General features: G+C 51.2%; 7 protein-coding genes across 7 annotated transcripts; 4 read left to right on the forward strand and 3 right to left on the reverse strand.

Annotated features, from left to right (window-relative positions):
- Nucleotides 1–207: 207 nt before the first annotated feature.
- CC1G_08945 (cytochrome P450) lies at nt 208–2,405 on the forward strand (the record flags this gene model as incomplete). The annotated part of the gene is made up of 10 exons (XM_001838729.2): nt 208–409; nt 462–786; nt 855–1,000; nt 1,060–1,175; nt 1,233–1,361; nt 1,443–1,713; nt 1,840–1,921; nt 1,979–2,115; nt 2,172–2,292; nt 2,357–2,405. The coding sequence occupies 10 exons, from the start codon at nt 208–210 to the stop codon at nt 2,403–2,405; spliced, it is 1,578 nt and encodes a 525-aa protein (XP_001838781.2).
- A 1,791-nt stretch (nt 2,406–4,196) lies between these two features.
- CC1G_08944 (hypothetical protein) lies at nt 4,197–6,042 on the forward strand (the record flags this gene model as incomplete). Its single annotated transcript, XM_001838728.2, has 17 exons — nt 4,197–4,282; nt 4,340–4,358; nt 4,410–4,486; nt 4,534–4,632; nt 4,685–4,694; nt 4,746–4,763; nt 4,816–4,841; nt 4,894–4,919; nt 4,969–5,015; nt 5,071–5,095; nt 5,156–5,183; nt 5,239–5,290; nt 5,345–5,445; nt 5,498–5,614; nt 5,668–5,696; nt 5,745–5,769; nt 5,823–6,042. 17 exons carry the CDS (start codon nt 4,197–4,199, stop codon nt 6,040–6,042), a joined length of 1,005 nt encoding a protein of 334 aa, XP_001838780.2.
- Nucleotides 6,043–7,220: 1,178 nt separating this feature from the next.
- Nucleotides 7,221–9,341, reverse strand: CC1G_08943 (hypothetical protein; the record flags this gene model as incomplete). The annotated part of the gene is made up of 9 exons (XM_001838727.2): nt 7,221–7,242; nt 7,497–7,583; nt 7,765–7,811; nt 7,885–7,982; nt 8,044–8,105; nt 8,251–8,442; nt 8,547–8,580; nt 8,848–8,902; nt 9,279–9,341. 9 exons carry the CDS (start codon nt 9,339–9,341, stop codon nt 7,221–7,223), a joined length of 660 nt encoding a protein of 219 aa, XP_001838779.2.
- Nucleotides 9,342–9,608: 267 nt separating this feature from the next.
- Nucleotides 9,609–9,965, forward strand: CC1G_08942 (hypothetical protein; the record flags this gene model as incomplete). The annotated part of the gene is made up of 2 exons (XM_001838726.1): nt 9,609–9,806; nt 9,861–9,965. The coding sequence occupies 2 exons, from the start codon at nt 9,609–9,611 to the stop codon at nt 9,963–9,965; spliced, it is 303 nt and encodes a 100-aa protein (XP_001838778.1).
- Nucleotides 9,966–10,273: 308 nt separating this feature from the next.
- On the reverse strand, nt 10,274–11,165 carry CC1G_08941 (hypothetical protein). The gene is made up of 3 exons (XM_001838725.2): nt 11,127–11,165; nt 10,801–11,073; nt 10,274–10,745 (listed from the first exon to the last, which is right to left on the reverse strand). The coding sequence occupies exons 1-3, from the start codon at nt 11,158–11,160 to the stop codon at nt 10,351–10,353; spliced, it is 702 nt and encodes a 233-aa protein (XP_001838777.1). The 5' UTR covers nt 11,161–11,165; the 3' UTR covers nt 10,274–10,350.
- Nucleotides 11,166–11,570: 405 nt separating this feature from the next.
- CC1G_08940 (hypothetical protein) lies at nt 11,571–13,489 on the reverse strand (the record flags this gene model as incomplete). The annotated part of the gene is made up of 7 exons (XM_001838724.2): nt 13,191–13,489; nt 13,095–13,135; nt 12,841–13,034; nt 12,529–12,773; nt 12,090–12,475; nt 11,979–12,024; nt 11,571–11,912 (listed from the first exon to the last, which is right to left on the reverse strand). Exons 1-7 carry the CDS (start codon nt 13,440–13,442, stop codon nt 11,571–11,573), a joined length of 1,506 nt encoding a protein of 501 aa, XP_001838776.1. The 5' UTR covers nt 13,443–13,489.
- Nucleotides 13,490–14,610: 1,121 nt separating this feature from the next.
- On the forward strand, nt 14,611–15,149 carry CC1G_08939 (hypothetical protein; the record flags this gene model as incomplete). The annotated part of the gene is made up of 5 exons (XM_001838723.1): nt 14,611–14,689; nt 14,747–14,797; nt 14,855–14,917; nt 14,974–15,063; nt 15,118–15,149. 5 exons carry the CDS (start codon nt 14,611–14,613, stop codon nt 15,147–15,149), a joined length of 315 nt encoding a protein of 104 aa, XP_001838775.1.
- Nucleotides 15,150–16,472: the final 1,323 nt, after the last annotated feature.

The raw sequence follows: 16,472 nt of genomic DNA on the forward strand, positions 1-16,472 counted from the left end.
TCTCCGTCTCCGTGCTTTTGGTTCCACAAGTGGGTGATGTCACGGAGCATCTGTCTCAGGTCATCTATCGGGCCTGATGACTTGCCGCCTTCCTATGTTTGCACTCTGAATCTCATCGGAGGGCTGCTCCAACGCGACTAACTCTATCCCCGGGAAAGCCAGACCTCGTATAAAGGCTAGTACTCAAGCTCAGTGAGTTCAGTCAAAATGGCTGCGACTTTACACTCCCACTCTTTTTTAGTCCTTTTGCCAGGTTTCGCGCTCCTTTTCATCGCCGTGGTCATTAAGCGCCGAAAGTATTCCCTGTTACCACCAGGTCCTCAGGGCTCTCTCCTCTTCGGCGTGGCACGAAAGCTTCCGAAGAGCGAACCATGGAAGACCTATGCCAATTGGGCCCGTCTTTACGACAGTGAGTACTCGTTCATTACTCGTTGTAGCCAGGATTCACCACGCTTCCACAGGCGATGTGATTTCGTTCCAAGTTTACAACCGCCGCGTCGTCGTCCTCAATTCCGCGGACTCTATTTACAACCTGCTAGAGAAACGTCAGGAGATCTACTCGGAAAGGCCGATGTCGTGGATGTACAACGTTATTTGTGATCGAGGAAACGCGATCTTTAACATTGACTCTTCCGACACTCGGCACAAGCAGTATCGAAAGCTCATCCTGTCAGGATTGGGACCTCGAGGAACGCGAGAGTACGCGACTCTGATCCAATCCCAGGCTCAAAGGCTCGCCAGCAATTTGGTCAGTACGCCCGAGGCGTTCGTCGCCCATGTCCAAACGTAACTATCTCCTTTTTCACCCTGGTTCTTCCTCGAGAGCTCACATCGGAAGCTTTTGCATTTCCCAGCAACGCCGTATCTGTCATCCTGCGAATGGCCTTTGGGTATACGGTCCAAGAAGACGATCCATTTATCAAAGTCAGTGAAGAAGCTTCGAAGATCTCTGGGTGGGCTACGCAACCTGGCCGATGGCTAGTAGACTACCTTCCCATTCGTATGTTATCCCTATCTCTATCTGTGTGGAGACCACTGACTCGATTGGGTCTCGAAAAGTGCGATTCATTCCATCGTGGCTTCCTGGGGCGGAGTGGAAACGTCAAGGATTAATGTGGCGTCAGAGGCTACGGCACTTGGCTGATATTCCTCACGAATGGGCGAAGCAACAGATGGTATGGTTTTCTTATCTTCGCATCTTGACTCCAACCTAGTTTCTGACGCTCCGTTAGGAATCCGGTGTTTACGAAGAGTCATTTACTTCGAGACTTCTCCGTGCTAAGGGGGGAGCCCTTTCCCCAGAAGAAGATGACGTCGTCAAGTGGTGTGCAAGTGGTTTGTATGCTGGAGCAGGAGACACGGTAAGCCGGCCCCTTCGAATTCTCCACGGTCCTTCCCGGACCGTTTTTTGGGCGCCATGCATACTGACGCCGATGTGACAGACCGTGTCTGCCATCATATCTTTTATCCTCCTCATGGCTCTCTACCCAGAGGTCCAATGGAAAGCACAGAATGAAGTTTCGGGGGCTGTTGGAAAGCACCGATCCTCGATAACTGCTGCGGATTCTGAAGAGCACGGCCCGCCGTCTAGTCGTGAACATCACCCCGACCAAACACCGTCCTTCGACATCTCCTTGAGTGAAATCCACCAAATGCCATATCTCAACGCGATATTGAAGGAGCTTTTGCGTTTCGCGCCTGTGGGTAACCTGGGTAAGTTCCAATTTAAAGCATTGCGTCCGTCTTCCTTGGATTAGTTCTCGAACTGGAGCCATTCAATTACGGTGTTTTTGGTTACAGTTCCTGCGTCAAAGGGCGTTGCTGACAGCTCTCATCCAGCGCTTCCTCATAGAGTATTGCAAGACGATGAATATGAGGGGCGCCTTATCCCCGAGGACTCTACCATTATAGCTAACGTTTGGTACGTACATTTATGAAATGGGGCGCGACCGTGAAAGTATAACGCGTCTATTCATAGGGCTGTCCTACACGACCCAAACACTTACCCTGATCCTTTCCGTTTCAACCCTGAGAGGTTCACCACGGAGTCGCTCACACCGCCTCAGCCTGATCCTCGACGGTGGGCCTTTGGATTTGGACGTCGATCCTGCCCTGGTAGGTCCAAAATTGAACTTTGTCACCGGCGTGACTTTGACCCTTGGTGAATATAGGTTCGTACTTCGCTGAGACGACGATTCTCTACGCCATGTACAATATTCTGGCGACTTGTTCTATTTCGATTCCGAAGGAAGGTCCCATGCCTACGGTGGAGTTTACTACGGGTATCACTAGGTGAGTACAGCTCGATCCTGACGATGATGGTTCTGACTCTGTATCGACCATCTCTGATTTACAGTCACATCAAGCCATTCCCCATCACTGTTGAGCGACTCAACACGATTTAATCTACTCTTGTTAATTTTAATCGACCAACGTTAGTTGCCTTCCGTGTGCGTTGGGTTCCGTTCGCGTTCTCTCAACCTCGCTCTGTGTTACTGTACTTGTTCCGTTTATTATCTCCTACTTCTGTATCAGTAACGCTCTGTTCCCGTGTTGCCTGTCTGTACTACATATAGCATGCCATCAATGGAATACGTCTGCCTTTCACCTGTCAGTCCAATGTCAACTCCTCGTTCGCATGTCGGGGGCCTCTAAGGGCCTCCATCGTTCATTCCATGTATGTAAGACCTCCGCAACGTGGTTTCTGTCACTATCCGTCAACCTCAGTGGACACATATCGTATGTAAAGCACTAGTGAAACGATACATAAAACTGAATTGGTGGCTGAAGCTGGGAGCGATGGTAACACTTCCAGGGGTAAACCCTGATTATGGCCATCAGGTGTCCATGTCGTCGAGGACTGCGGCCTTGGATATTAAGCGCCCGTGTGGCAATGCTTCCGCTTGATCATGGCGGCGAAACTACTATGTATAGAGCGCAGGTATGTCCAGGTCGTTTGAGCCCTTTACGTAGCGCTCATGGAGGAGAAACTTGGAAGCCAACGATATATGTATGTAGGCACAATCTCTCCGTTTTCCGAGTGGTGGTGGCGTGGGGCTCAGAGAAGGCTAGCTGGGGTTCTCGCTGGCTTTCGGTGCCGTGTGGCGTATGTGTTGGAATCTATATGAGCTGTGGGTTCACGAAAATCAGGAGAGGAGCGGGACACACAATACTTTTCTGATTTCATAGTCATGCAAGTGGTCATGGGTATCAGACCATGTATATCCTGAGTGTGGGCTATTCAAAACGCTCCAGTGACCATATCTCTTTGTGTACATGCACGGGCTTCAGACTCCCTTTCAGCCCGAGTGCGATCTGAATGGAGAGGAGATTGCCGAGGAATGACCGCGCTAGATCCCCATCAGGCCAGAATCTCTGCCCGCTCCAGAATTTCCCCAGCCAGCGGTGCTCACAGAATTGCGTATGCGGTTTGGGTCGGTGCTAGAATACTTATTGCATGGTCATATGTACTTCATCCACACTCATTCGCTGAGAAGGAAAGTGAGAGGTCTACGTTCGGACGCATATCCCTCTTGGGGCCAAAGTGGTAATTAATTATAATTCGAATTTCGTAGACAAGTTTGATCAGCGTTTCGGTATCGCTTCTTTTCGGAGAGAACCTGATCCACAGAGTCTCGTGGAATGGGGCGCTAGAACGTGCTGAGGGAGGAGGCATTGTCAATCGAGGTGCTAAAATATATATGTTACCTGTAGGGGCTCCTACCAGGATGTCGTTCAGCCCTCAATTGACCTTACAGGCAAAAGGTCTGAAATAACGGTCTGCGGAGGGCTCCCACGATAGGCTAATTCCAACCCTCGAATCTTGCATGGGAAATCTGATGAGAACGTCCGAGCGGAAGTAAACCAGGGACGACCTTCCGAATCCAGATTGATTTGTTCCTTGGAAAAGTCTTGGGACCGGGAAGGCGAAAAAAGATCATGGGAGCTCCCACGTTGTCCAACCGACGTTGTCACCGTCACGAGTTGGGCCCTCGCTCCCAGCTCGTTTCTTTCGCTTTTATGGCAGCATACCCACAGTCGACACCTGGAATCGCGTAAACCTCTCAAAGCCCCCTTCAAATAGCTACGCCTTCGCCTATCCAGGGTTTCGTTGGATGGACAGACCACCCACCCCTGTCCCCGACTCTTGATTCCCCACTCCTCTTCCTTTTTTTCCCCAAGAACCCATCAGCGCAATGAGCTCTGTGGAGGATCTCGCATTCGCCCCGACCTTCCATCATATGTATGGAGCCCAGCTCCTTGCATCGATTATCAATACCTTGTATGTGTCTGTTCTATCTTAGTTCATCGCTTTCCGCTCACCTTGGAATGAAACCAGCCTGTATGGGACATCCCTGGTTGGCAATTTCTTGGACGTATAAACGTTGGCTCTTGACGCGGTGCTGTAGATCATCACGCTCCAATATTTCAGGAGGTTCGGACGAAATGACCCTCTGGCTCTGAAGGGCACCGTCGCGCTGCTGATGTGCGTCGGCCCCTTTTCATTCGTCCCGCCAACTCATCTTCCTCCAGATGTTCAGCGACGGTGGAAACTACCGCTTCAGCTCACCAAACCTATGATTCGTTCATCACAAAGTTCGGGAGACAGGAGCTCTTTAACGAAATTGTACCGTGAGTCGTCCCATCATCTTCGTCAACCGCGCGTCTGATTTCCCTTCTGCAGATCCGTAACAGTGCGTCCTGAATGCTTGGTTTGGAGCGCCGTTGACTTACCTGTCCATTAGATCGAGTTCCTCTTCGTCGTGCGTCTCTGTTCTGCCTCTCAATCCTGATAGTCAGCTCATCTCGACCCAGTATGTCACAGCCTTCATCGCACAATGGTGAGTATCGACGAGTGTCAGGGAAATTCGTCGATTAACGGCTATCATCAAGCTTCTTTGCAACGCGGATATGGAAAGGTGTGCTTCATGGCGAATACCTATGTGGAGGCGGCTGACACGGTCGAAGTTGGCAAGCATTTTGGGTTCAAATTCCAGTGGTTGACAATCCCGGTCGTACGTGCGAATTATTTCTCGACGCGTGGTCTCCATCCTCATCGCCCTTTCATAGATTGCCCTCGCCTTCCTCCAACTTGGTACGTCGCCAACTATTTGCCTCGAGCCGCTCCACCGACGCAGACTCGTCTCTCCTTTAGGCGCCGGTATCGCGCAGGTATCATTAATGTACGACTTCAATCCCTTCCCAAGCCAACCCCCGTCTCATCGCAATGTGATCCAGGATCAAGAGCAAACTGTATAGCACCCTTGACCAGCACACGGCGACACTGGTGGTACGAGTCACCTCCCTGCTGCGGTCTCTGGACAACCGGTTCACAATCTTCTAGAAAGTAACGACGATGCAGGGCGTCGCTGCCGCAATCTGCGATATCCTGATCACCGTGGTCCTATGCTGGGCATTCCATTCTCATCGATCCGGCACAAGACGGTACGTCCATGGATTCTTGGTTAAGCGACGTTGCCCACACACCTTCCCACAGGACGAATTCGCTCGTCGACAAACTTATCATTTACGCCATCAATCGCGGTTCTGCTACGAGTATCTGCGCGCTTCTTAACGTGCTTTTGTATTACTTTGCCTCAGGGACATTCTATTTGTAGGTACCTCCCCTCTACGTCGTCGTCGCACCCTCTGACACCGGCCTTTCAGCCTTATCCCACTTCAAGCGACAACACATTGTAGGTGTCTCGGTTTCTCCTCCTAGCCATCCTTTTAACGTCATCCAGTCTACGTCATTTCCGCAGTAACAGTGTAAGTCTCCAACCATGAACCCCGCTCTCATCGTACCGAACCCCGTACTCCAGCCTCACCTCGCGCGAAGGACTCCGTCAAGAAATGGACAACTCCTTCCACCTCTCAGATCTAATCGTCAGTAACCGATCAGAAGCACAAACCGCAACATCCAGTGTCAGTCCCAACCTCATTCTCACCGTCTCGCCATCGTCGTCTTCTGATGTGCGCTCGTCTCTAAAGCAGCACGACCAACGAATGACCAAAGAAAAAGAGGGACCTCGGGATGTTTAGTTCTAACACACTCATTTTATCAACTTACACACAGCTAGCTAGCTCACCTTCATTCGATTCGACCGGACACCTTTCGACTTCTCGCTTTCGGCTTCTGGGCCTCCTTCGATCTTCATGTTACCGTTACGTCTTACATACCTTGCTTTCACGAATGTACAAGTATATTGTTTTCAATTAAGGGGTTTCCACTTTGTTGTAAGTGCTCGATTTGTGACTAGTGAGGGCTACAGTAGTGATTCTCTATGTGGCATCCCAAGTTCAAACCTCCGAGTCGTTCGATCGATCTCGCGCTGGTCGATGACGATTCCGAATCAGAGATCCTCCCGGCGTCCTGATCGGTGGGGTCGTCGCCGTACTGTAGGACAAGGTATTGTATGTCAGAATTAGAGCTCTGGGCATCACTGACTAGCCCGCAGGCAACAATGGCAAGTGTTGATTGCGACCTTGCCGGCGGAACGATCGGGCTAAATGGACTTACTCTTCAGACCAATCTCTCTCATGCGTCTCGATTGTTTCGACTTCACCTCGGTCTCCATCATACCCGTCTGAGTCATACAACTCCTCCGAGTAGCAGTAGTCATCGTCATCTTCTGGGCCAAGGTCGTGGCTGAGCTCTGTGATCAGCGAGCTACTCCTGCTCTTCCTCCTGGTTGACCCCGCCTCCCTGCATCTCTTCTGTTTGATGTCGAGAATGGCGAAATTGTGGCATTGAGAATGTTGTGAGGCTCATCCCTCCTTCAACCTTTCTGCGTTCCCAGACACGGAGACGGAGGAGAAATCGGGCTGTAAGGAACCCCGATAATCTAGGCAACCCGGTAATCAGTAAGGAATCAATCGTGATAACCACATTGAACGAATCAGTATTGGGCAAGATTGAGCTGAATGCAGCATCATCGACGAGCAATCTCACACCTCGAAAGGAGTACAACGAGAAGACAAGATCCCGTGAAATGGATCTAAGAAACGAATTGAATCCACACTTACGGAACCTTCAACCCGTTTAGCAACCTTTGGGAAAACCCTCCTTTCTGTTTCACGTTTCAGCTTGGGCGCTTAATCTGAAGGAGGCCGTCCCCCGTGCGGCGCGGACCAGGTTTGGGGCACTTACAAAGGCTTTCTACAGCCCGGTGAAGGATTGTTGTCGGAAGGATAACCCAGACGTCAGAGATAGCGTTAGTTCAGAACGTGGTCGATTGGGCGCTAAGGCGATGTCGTACGAAATTTAGGATGACTGATGCTACTGAAAGGCCCGATATCGCTCTACTCGGAGCCTCCTAGATTAGTATAGGTCCGTCAAGACTCAATTTTAGAGAGGTGCCTTACAGTATATATAGCAGACCTGAGGAGATTAAGAGTCAAATATAGGTCAGTTCTCGGATCTCGATAATGCGTAGCCAGCCATGTCACAAAAAGGGTGATTGGTCAGGGAAGGAAGAACGAAAAAGAACACACACCCTGTTTTAGGACTACGTAGTATAATGATTTCCTCTGGCTCTTGACGCTCCCCCCGGCCTTTAACGTTCTGAAAGCTCTCAGACTTGCTAGTGAGAAAGCGAGTAGTTCGTAGATTATCATCAGCGCTGAGAGAATCCCGCGAGCTGGAAGTTTGATTCAGCTATGCTGGGTATCCCTAGGGGTCATGAAGGGTTTATCTTTAAGACGTACCTCTGGATTGCGAAGGTGGTCAGTCCCTGTCATCTCCTGAACCTGGAGACCACTCACAGTGGCATTTTGGTCTCCCCTACGCAGCGCATTACAGGGATATGAGACTATAAATACCCAGTTTATCAAAGTCAACGCTTTATCTCGTTTGAGGCGGAAAGATTAGAGGCCAAGACGTACGATGGCAAGTCCAACTATTGATCCTCCGATTACACCGAGCAGCGCCAGGATCGCTCTACTCCGTCCGTAGATAGCGTAGGTCCGCATACCCCAGACGCCTAGACGATGCGTGTGCAGATTATAAATGTGATCAGGTGCATGCATGGAGGTACTACACACTGAGGATGCCGATCCTTCCCAACACGCTGAGCGCTCCGCAGATGATGTACCCTTCATCACAACTACGGTCGCCAAAATGCAAGCATAAGATTTAGGTCGCGGTAGAAATTCCAAACCACAGACTAACTGAAAGGTAAAGTCAGAATCCAACAAGGACTTCTTCCCAGAACCAAGGCCACACGAGGAGTTGAGGGCCACGAGACTCACCCTGAGAGGTTTGACCATGTTCGCCACCAGACCGTACCGGCAAAATAAGTAGAAGACGGTTGATAGTCGGAACCTTTCGCGCCATACGTATTCGATTTCAACGGGGAGGGTGAGGAGGTAGTCGTAATATAATAGCGCTGGGATTCGGGCGTCATAAAGGCGTTGGTTAGGTGCGATCTGGGTGAGATGATGCTGGACAAGGACTTGTCAGCCCACCTATGCTCGTAAACTGCAGAGTGTATTCTAGTCTGAGCGCAAGTCAGATGTGGGAGTAAAGGGAAATCGAGTTAACTCACCGAGATGGAATATGGGTCGGCGCTAATACCTTCTCTAATTTGCTTTTCGCGATGCCCTTCAAACTAGCATGAGTAAGTTTCTGGAGTCCATGCAAGTCCATCGTGCGTAGGTAGATTGGGAGCGGGGGAGTAGACAGCGGGATGGGAGAGGAGGGCAATGGAGGTCAGGAGAGACGACGAGAGAGATGGAGAAAGAAAAGAGCCTCCTGTCAAACGATATACTCAGACAGAAGAGGCATAGCATCTCGTGATGACTTTATGTCGTTCACTAGCCGCAACCTACTCTATCATTGTGACATACGTGCCTTGTGTGCGTGAAGGAAGAGGATAATCGCCGGTTCGCCGATATCAGCGCTCTATACATATGTGAATGCGCAGTAGGTGATGAGCATCTGAACTCGTACCTGAAGTACTCATATTGGCTACTCTATGTAGAGGTAAGGCTGGTTGTAGGCGACACTGGCGCTGCATTCGGCTAGACCGGTGAGTGCCAAATGCCTGTCGTGTGTTTCACAGACATGCTGATTCTGCGTTCAACTAATGACCGCAACCGTCGCGGACTCGAACTCGAGGGAACCAATTTGTCTATGGCCTCAGAGAAGATGATGATTGGATAAAGTCTTATGTGGCTCAACAGGCTGAAGTAACACTCCGCATGAGCACTGTTTGGAGGAGCTTCCGATTTGAGTAGCTCCCCAAATCACTGTCCATTCATCTTTTCACGTTCGGCACCGCGAATGTCGGGTTAAGCTCGAGGACAGCCATATAGCCATGGTCCAGCACCGAGGAGTGCATCTAAGCTGTTGGCTACTTACCAAGGTGAGGTTAACGTGAGCAAGAACAGAGGAAATGCCTAATTGAAGACGGTCTTGGAGACGAATACCCGCGTGCGGCGTGGGTTCAGGAGGAGAATGCTGGATGCGCAATAGCATCCGAGTCGGCATTTCGGCTCTGACCGATCTTTTGCTCCGATCATCACGGCTTCTTCAGGTGGCCGCTGGCAGAGCTTCCCGGCAATCCTGGATCCTCCATCACGTCCTCCGACGTCTTCACAACCTCTCGATGGCCGAAAGTCTCTCCTCAGAATGCACACCACTCAAAATCCAATACGACTCGTGTTTCAATTCGTGGTTTGAAGGCTATCTCGAGCCTGCGGTGTCTGCGGCATCCAACGATCGCTCGGCGTATGCGAGGAAGAAAGCGGACGAGTTTGAGAAGAAATGTGGGGGTGTTTGGGAGGAGTATCGGTCTTGCGTTCAGGTGCGTGTGCTTTATTTCGAACAAGACTCCTCTTTCTGACTGGAATGTGTACAGAAAGCGGTCAAGGATCGAGGACTGGACAAGCTGTTGCAGGAAGCGAGAGAGGAGCATCCTCTGACCGTGCCGCCCTCGAATACGCCGTCAGGAACACCGACGTAGCAGCTGTGCGACGCGACTCTGTTATCTTTGGAATATAGAAAATAGCGTACTTATGGGGTACGTCGTAAATCCACGAACTCAAGAATTCGTTCTGACTTGTACTAGTGCCAGGACCAAATGAGCTGGTTGGGCATCGGTATAGACTGCGCCTGGACTTCCCTCCTCACGCTTCCCGGCCTCGAAAACCCTCGCTAGAGGTCTGCACACCTTCAACGCGTCACCGTTCCACCGAGCCACCCGTCGTAGACTGTCCACTCACGATCAACACCGTGCACATGTATACCAAAGTTCGACGCTTAATAAACACATTTTGGCCCTCGAACCCGACCTGTTCTTCATTTTCTATCCTGCGTACTGCAGATCTGTGCTCCTGGAGAGGATTATCCTAGAGGAGTGCCAGCGCCACGACAACGGCGCCCACGATCCCAACAACGCCGACGGTTCCAACGCCAACCTTCCCTGTCGCACCGTCCTCGTCATCCGCACCTTCGCTTCCTCCAGGCGTCGGTTTCGCGACGTTGAACTGTTCAACGTCCGAGACAGTGTACCATGGATACTTCGTCCCGGTTTCAGTCATCGTAAATGTATTATACCTCTCTTCTGCTTCGCCGCCAAACCCTTCCGGGACGACCTGCTCAAACACACAGACGTACAACTCGGGGTTGGCCTCGTCCTGGACGCAGGTGGACTTGTCGGAGAGCGCGATCTCGTCGTCGAGGGCGGAGATGGGGGCAGATGCGACCACCTTGACGATCTCGGTCGCGTCTGCTTTAACCGCGTCTATCCAAAGGAGATTTATGCGAGATATGGGGTGAGGAGGACTAGGCGTGCGTACGGTAGTATGTGACTGTCGGTGCATCCGTCACTGTTATCCAGCGCGTCGTATCAGGCTCGGGTACGGCGCTAAGCTCCACCTTTCCAACGGGGAGTGGGTTTCCGTGGTAATGTGTTGCGCCAGCTTGGTCGACGGAGACAGGGGTGTAGGACACGGCGGGCGTGAACGAGAGGGTTACGTCCGGGGGTATATCTTGGCCTGGCAGCCACATGTGGTAGAGCGTCACATCCTCGCTGGAAACGCTTGGGATTGTGGTCGAAAGGAGCGTGAGGACTGGTGGAGGTCAGATATGTTTCGTTTGATAATTCTTTTGGGGAGCGACTGACTGAAAGGAATGAAATAGGCCTTTGGAGACCTCATATTGGCCGCTACGCGGTGCTGATGGTGGTGGTAAGATGGAGAGCCTTAAATACCATGTGGTCGGAAGCAGAAAAAGCTCGTGGAGACAAGCCGGGAAACCAGGCCGAGAATAAAATCTATTTATAGATCCTATATCCGCGACCTCCTGAGGTGCGCCGCCCCTTCAACTGATGAAAAGGTAACTGATAAAGGTAACTGATATTTGAACTTAAGAGAGTGCGCGCCAATCTTTAGTCGGACCAAGCCGCAGCAATGATTATCACCAGGACACATATGCCGAATGTACTGTACAAGGGGACCAAGCCAACGCTGCATCAAGCGCGTAGATGTACGAGTAAGGAGGGGGTAAACAATGGGGGCGTGAATATAAATACAGGGGATCGACAATCAATGTCTAATGATGAAGCGGTTTAAATCCCAGAAATGTCCACGGCAACGTGATCCTTCTTCTTTCTCGCAACGAAGCCCTTCTCGGGATCAGCGACATGGGGCCTCGAGGGGTCAGGTGAAACCCCGGAACTGACGGACATCGCTTCAGGGATGGGCGAGAGCCTGGTAGGAGAGCCCTGTCGTACCGCTAATTTCTTGACGCGTGCGCGAAGGGGCCTCCAACCGCCGCCATGGTGGTAATGCCAGACTCCAAACACGAGGGCTGTGAGGAGTACCGTGACGACGAAGAAAATCCAGGTGTGACGAGAGAAGTATAAATTCCCATCTTCATCGTAGCCCATGAGGTCGATACTGAAGAAAGCCTAGACGGCAGGAGTCAATTGATAAGGGAAATAAAGTCTATTTCATAGAAGAAAAAACAAACGCACTGCGACGAAGGCGCCGGGTAAGAAGAACATGGTCATAAGAGCAATCCTATAAACGTATGTTACTTCCCGTAAGGTTTGGGATAAGGAGTAGGAATTAAGGGAGCGACGAACGTGGTCATCGATGAGCTATCCTTCCTAGTATCCGCAGCGAGCTGGGAGGAAGTCATGGCAATCCTTGTGTTCATCATGCCAGTGAGGGTCCTTAGGTTCGAGGCGACAGCGGATCGTCGGGTGGACAATTGACTCTCAAGGTTGGTGATGGTAAGGGAAGTCTCGATCGGGACCCTTGTCCATTTCACGGGGGAGGTGGGGTCGGACCAGCGCTCTGGGTTCTGGAGTGTGAGGCTGACGCGGCTGTCGGCGATGTGCTTGAGCATCCGAACGACAACTTCCATGTCGGCGAAGAGGAGGTCGATGTTGTGAAGCTTGTCGTAGTGATCAACCAGCTTGTTGTACTGCTCGACGCCGAAAGAGCCTTCACCGCCAAGATCGCGCGCCTAAGGGAGATGTCAGAGTGTCGTTAAAAGGACTAAGGACATGACTAGCTTACCCAAGAGTGAGCCTCGTCCAGCTCTCTGGAGAATACAACGTTGTAGAGGTGGTCATCGTTCAAGATCATGGAGTCTATCCCAAGGAACGGCAGCTGGAACGCCCCAGTGATGATAGGGCGCACAATCTGGGACATCATACGCGAAGAGCCATTGTCGACAATGTACGTCGAGAGGGTCTTGTCCAACCTGTGGGCGAACCAAATGGTCGCGATCTCCCCTGGACTGCCGGACGAGTAGACCCCGTCTACATGGTGAAGGATTGGAGTCAGCCTATATGGAAGGGAACAAGCCGTACGAAGTAGAAGGCTCACTGATTGAGTTGGTCAAGGGAGAAGGCTCAGAGTCCTCCTGAGGAACGAGACCCATGGGGAGAGGGTCGACTCCGAAAAGAGCAGAATCAAAGAACAGGGGAGAGACGCCGAGTTCTTCTGCGAGCCACTTGATGACACCCGCTGCAGCTTCTCCATTGTCGGAAGACTCCATGTCTGGATTGTGTCGCATCCACCTGCCAGAGAATATCATTAATCACAGGCGAGAAGTAGGGATAAGGAGACCCAACACTTACATGAGCCGTAGCTTCAAGGTCAGGGCGGGATCTGAAGGGCTCTGTCCACGCTCCGTCAGTCTAGGAGGCATTAGGCATGGAAATAGAGAGCCTTACGCCAAATACTTCCTTCAAGGAAGCGGGGTTAAGCGGAAGAGGGCCATGACGGACGACCTTTCCGGCCTTGTCGACAGCGAGGTAGAAGAAGGTGTTGGAGAAATCTCTACCTAGGAACTTGGAGGTAGAGGCACGTATGAGGCCTCCCACATTATGAGCATAAGTCCTCGAGACAGCCTCCCGAGAGTACATCCGGAGGTGCCATCGTATGAACGACGAAGGATCAAGGGGCGATGACTCGGTGATTGACATGGGACTGGAGCGCTACGAGGCCAAAGGGAGGAAGGGGAGGAGAAGGGAATGAATATAGCGCACAAAGAACTTGAGGCTGGAAGGCCTGGCTATTTAAGGGTTTTCATTGTCCTACACGTGGATGATGAGGATCGTGCCCTTTGAAGGTTGTCCGGCAGGTCATGGTACTCTTTCGACAGATTCTTTGGCATCCGTATCACCACCCGGAGATCTGGACAGATATGGGAGGTCGCCCACAAAGGTAAACACCGACCAAACATTGCTGAATTAGGTAACAGGCTTTTGGTTGCCGCTCGTGATCGGCCAAGCGAGGGCAATGGCTCGGTCGAATCACAATTTCCAGGCTGTAAAGGTAAGGGCTGGGAGACATAGACGGCCATTTCCACGAGACTAGAATCGATAAATTTGTGCTTTCCGAGAATTGGTTGGAGTTGAGCTGTGGAATTATTTCCGTTTCATCAAAGAGGAAGTGGCGACGTTTCGATGAGCATCAAGTGGCTAGCTCTAGCCACTGGGCAAAGGTGACCGAAAAAGGGCGTATCATTCTATCCTTTGACCTGCTGAGTCACTTAGGAGAAGCAATATGCAACCCATGACCCGGCGCGACACTGTCCTGACGTGTTCTTGGGAGGTTTCATGAGACCCTTTCTCTCACAAACGGTCAGCTTCACAGCACTCAACACACGTGTCGCCAAATTTCTGCTCCTAGGACCTGTTTAATCGCTCTTCTTGCTCCATTAAGATACATAGAAAGAAGCCGTTTCACGTACTCCTCGCCCGTTCAACGTTCCAAGTACAATGAGGCGATCGTATACTCGAAAATCCTCTGATCGAACATTTGGTTTCTCCTGAAATGGACGACAATGTCACAGCACCACAGCTGTGCTGCTGTAAAGATGAAGCGATAATCAAAACGCATTTCTGGGTCTAGGGCTTCTCCCAAACAAATTACACACGGCCTCAAATTCTTTCACCGAAATTAGAACCTAAGGTCGGGTAATGTTGACTTTCAGGCGGTGCCTCCTTTTGGAAATGAGGCGGGGGTTGAATTTTAATTCGTTTAGACCCTGGGATACAGGTCGTATAAAGTCCTTCAAGAAAAGTTGACCTTTAACCCCACTCAACCATCGAAACGCTCTCACTGCATTCATCCTCGCACCACCTGCAAATGACCACCCCTACGAACGCCCCGAAGAAAAGCTGGAGAGACATTATTCTCGACTGGCTGGCGAATTGGGTTGACAGTTGTATGTTTTCTTCTTAGATCCTGGAACCGATCACTTACCTCGGCTCTTTACTCGCAGTCGACATCCCAGACGGCAGGGTTGGCAGGCCTGCTCAGAGCTCTGCCTTTGGTGAGTCGTCCAGACTTGTTTTCTTGCCTCCTCGGAGTCAGCTAATAGTTTCCCCAGCCACGAACAACCGTAAACTTTTCCCCAGCCTTTTGGAGCCCTACCACGAGTTTGAGGAAGAGTGTAGGTTATATCGCGCCCACTTACCATCGTGCATAGGCTAAACCGTCCTCGTACAGGGAGGAAACTCGGTACCTTGATCGACAAGCACAACGCTGAAATCGACGCGCGATTGGCCCAACGAGTCGCAGGCAAGGACGCGACCTCGGGTACGTGATGCCCAAGAGAACGACGAGATTGGTACTCACATGAGCTGTTTCTAGCCGTCGGCGCACCCAAGGCAACTCACTACTAGGCCATCCTCAGCACCCGCAGGGTACTGCGCACCGCACTCTCTCCGACACTCCGATAGTACCTCCTTTGTGTTAGGCGAAGAGAACAGACTTTGTAGCTCCTGATGTAATGGCGTCCACCAATGTATTGTCTTAGTCTTATTCCTCTTACGCCTCCCAAACAGTGCTGGTATTCTTGGTGAGGCGAGAAGGTTATAGTTTGAGTACTGGCCACTCCCCGAGTGGCGCTGAGAGAACGCTGTATCTTCCGGTTAGCCAATGACCCCGGGAAGCGCGCTGTGCCATGATCTATGGGGTCGCAATACACTGTGTCCACTGTCGATCCTGGACATTGACGTCTATACTCGGTTGAATTAATCCTTCACCCCGCAGTGCCGCGACATGGGATGCCAATATGAGGGGCGACGAACGCGAGGTCTCAATGCGATAGGGTTCAAATTTACAATGTAGTACACAATGACAGCTAGTCCGTCAGGGGCAACCTGGGCAAAGGGTGAAGGTTTTAACGCATGCCGGGGAAAAGACGGGCGAACCTCTATGTCGCATGACGAGTGCCGCGACGAGAGCAGTTGGCTTTCATGTCGGCCGCACAGCCTACAATCACTGTCGGACTTTCAATGCATCGTCTTTCATGGAGACGCTTTCCTGGGTCGATGCAGGGTAAAGCTGTAGAGTAATTCGAACCCCGAAGACTCTCCTCTCCCTCCGGGCCTGGTAATCCCCTGTAATTCATGGAACAGCCTTTCTCCCGAGACAACTATTGCTTGTCCTCACGTCCAGGGACTACCTGTAAGCTGTGGATGATATCCTCGAGACCTATAAGGCTTCCAGAGCTCGGACCAGAGGGTTTGAATACCACCGTAATTACAATGGAATATTGTCGCTGACTACAAAGTCAAACTGCTCGTCGATTGGGGTAAATCGAGGTATCACAAAGGCGTGACCTCATCGATATGCCACTGTGGTTGTGCGCCTTCACGCTGCTCCGGGTTTCTCTTTGGGAGTCCAGATAACTGTAACCTGTATCGTAGCGTATTTAACGAACCCGTCACCTTTAAAAAGCATTTCAAGGCCCTTCATTGAAAGTAGCGAGGAAGGCTTTCCTCCCAGGCAATCTCGGCACTGCACCCTCTGATTGACATCATGATGGAATTTCCTATCACAGCCTGGGACCGCAGATGCCGAGTTGAGGTGCCAAGTCAAGTTCAGATTAGACAGGTTAGATCCTCGCATCTACCGTACACCGACCACGCGTACATCCAGGACAACCGCCCGCCAGGAATCAAAAGGTAATATCAAGTCATGAAAATTTGTCTCTACTCTCC

This window comes from Coprinopsis cinerea (genome assembly GCF_000182895.1).
Source record: "Coprinopsis cinerea okayama7#130 chromosome 11 map unlocalized cont3.11, whole genome shotgun sequence".
In the NCBI taxonomy this organism is placed as follows: Eukaryota; Fungi; Basidiomycota; class Agaricomycetes; order Agaricales; family Psathyrellaceae; genus Coprinopsis; species Coprinopsis cinerea.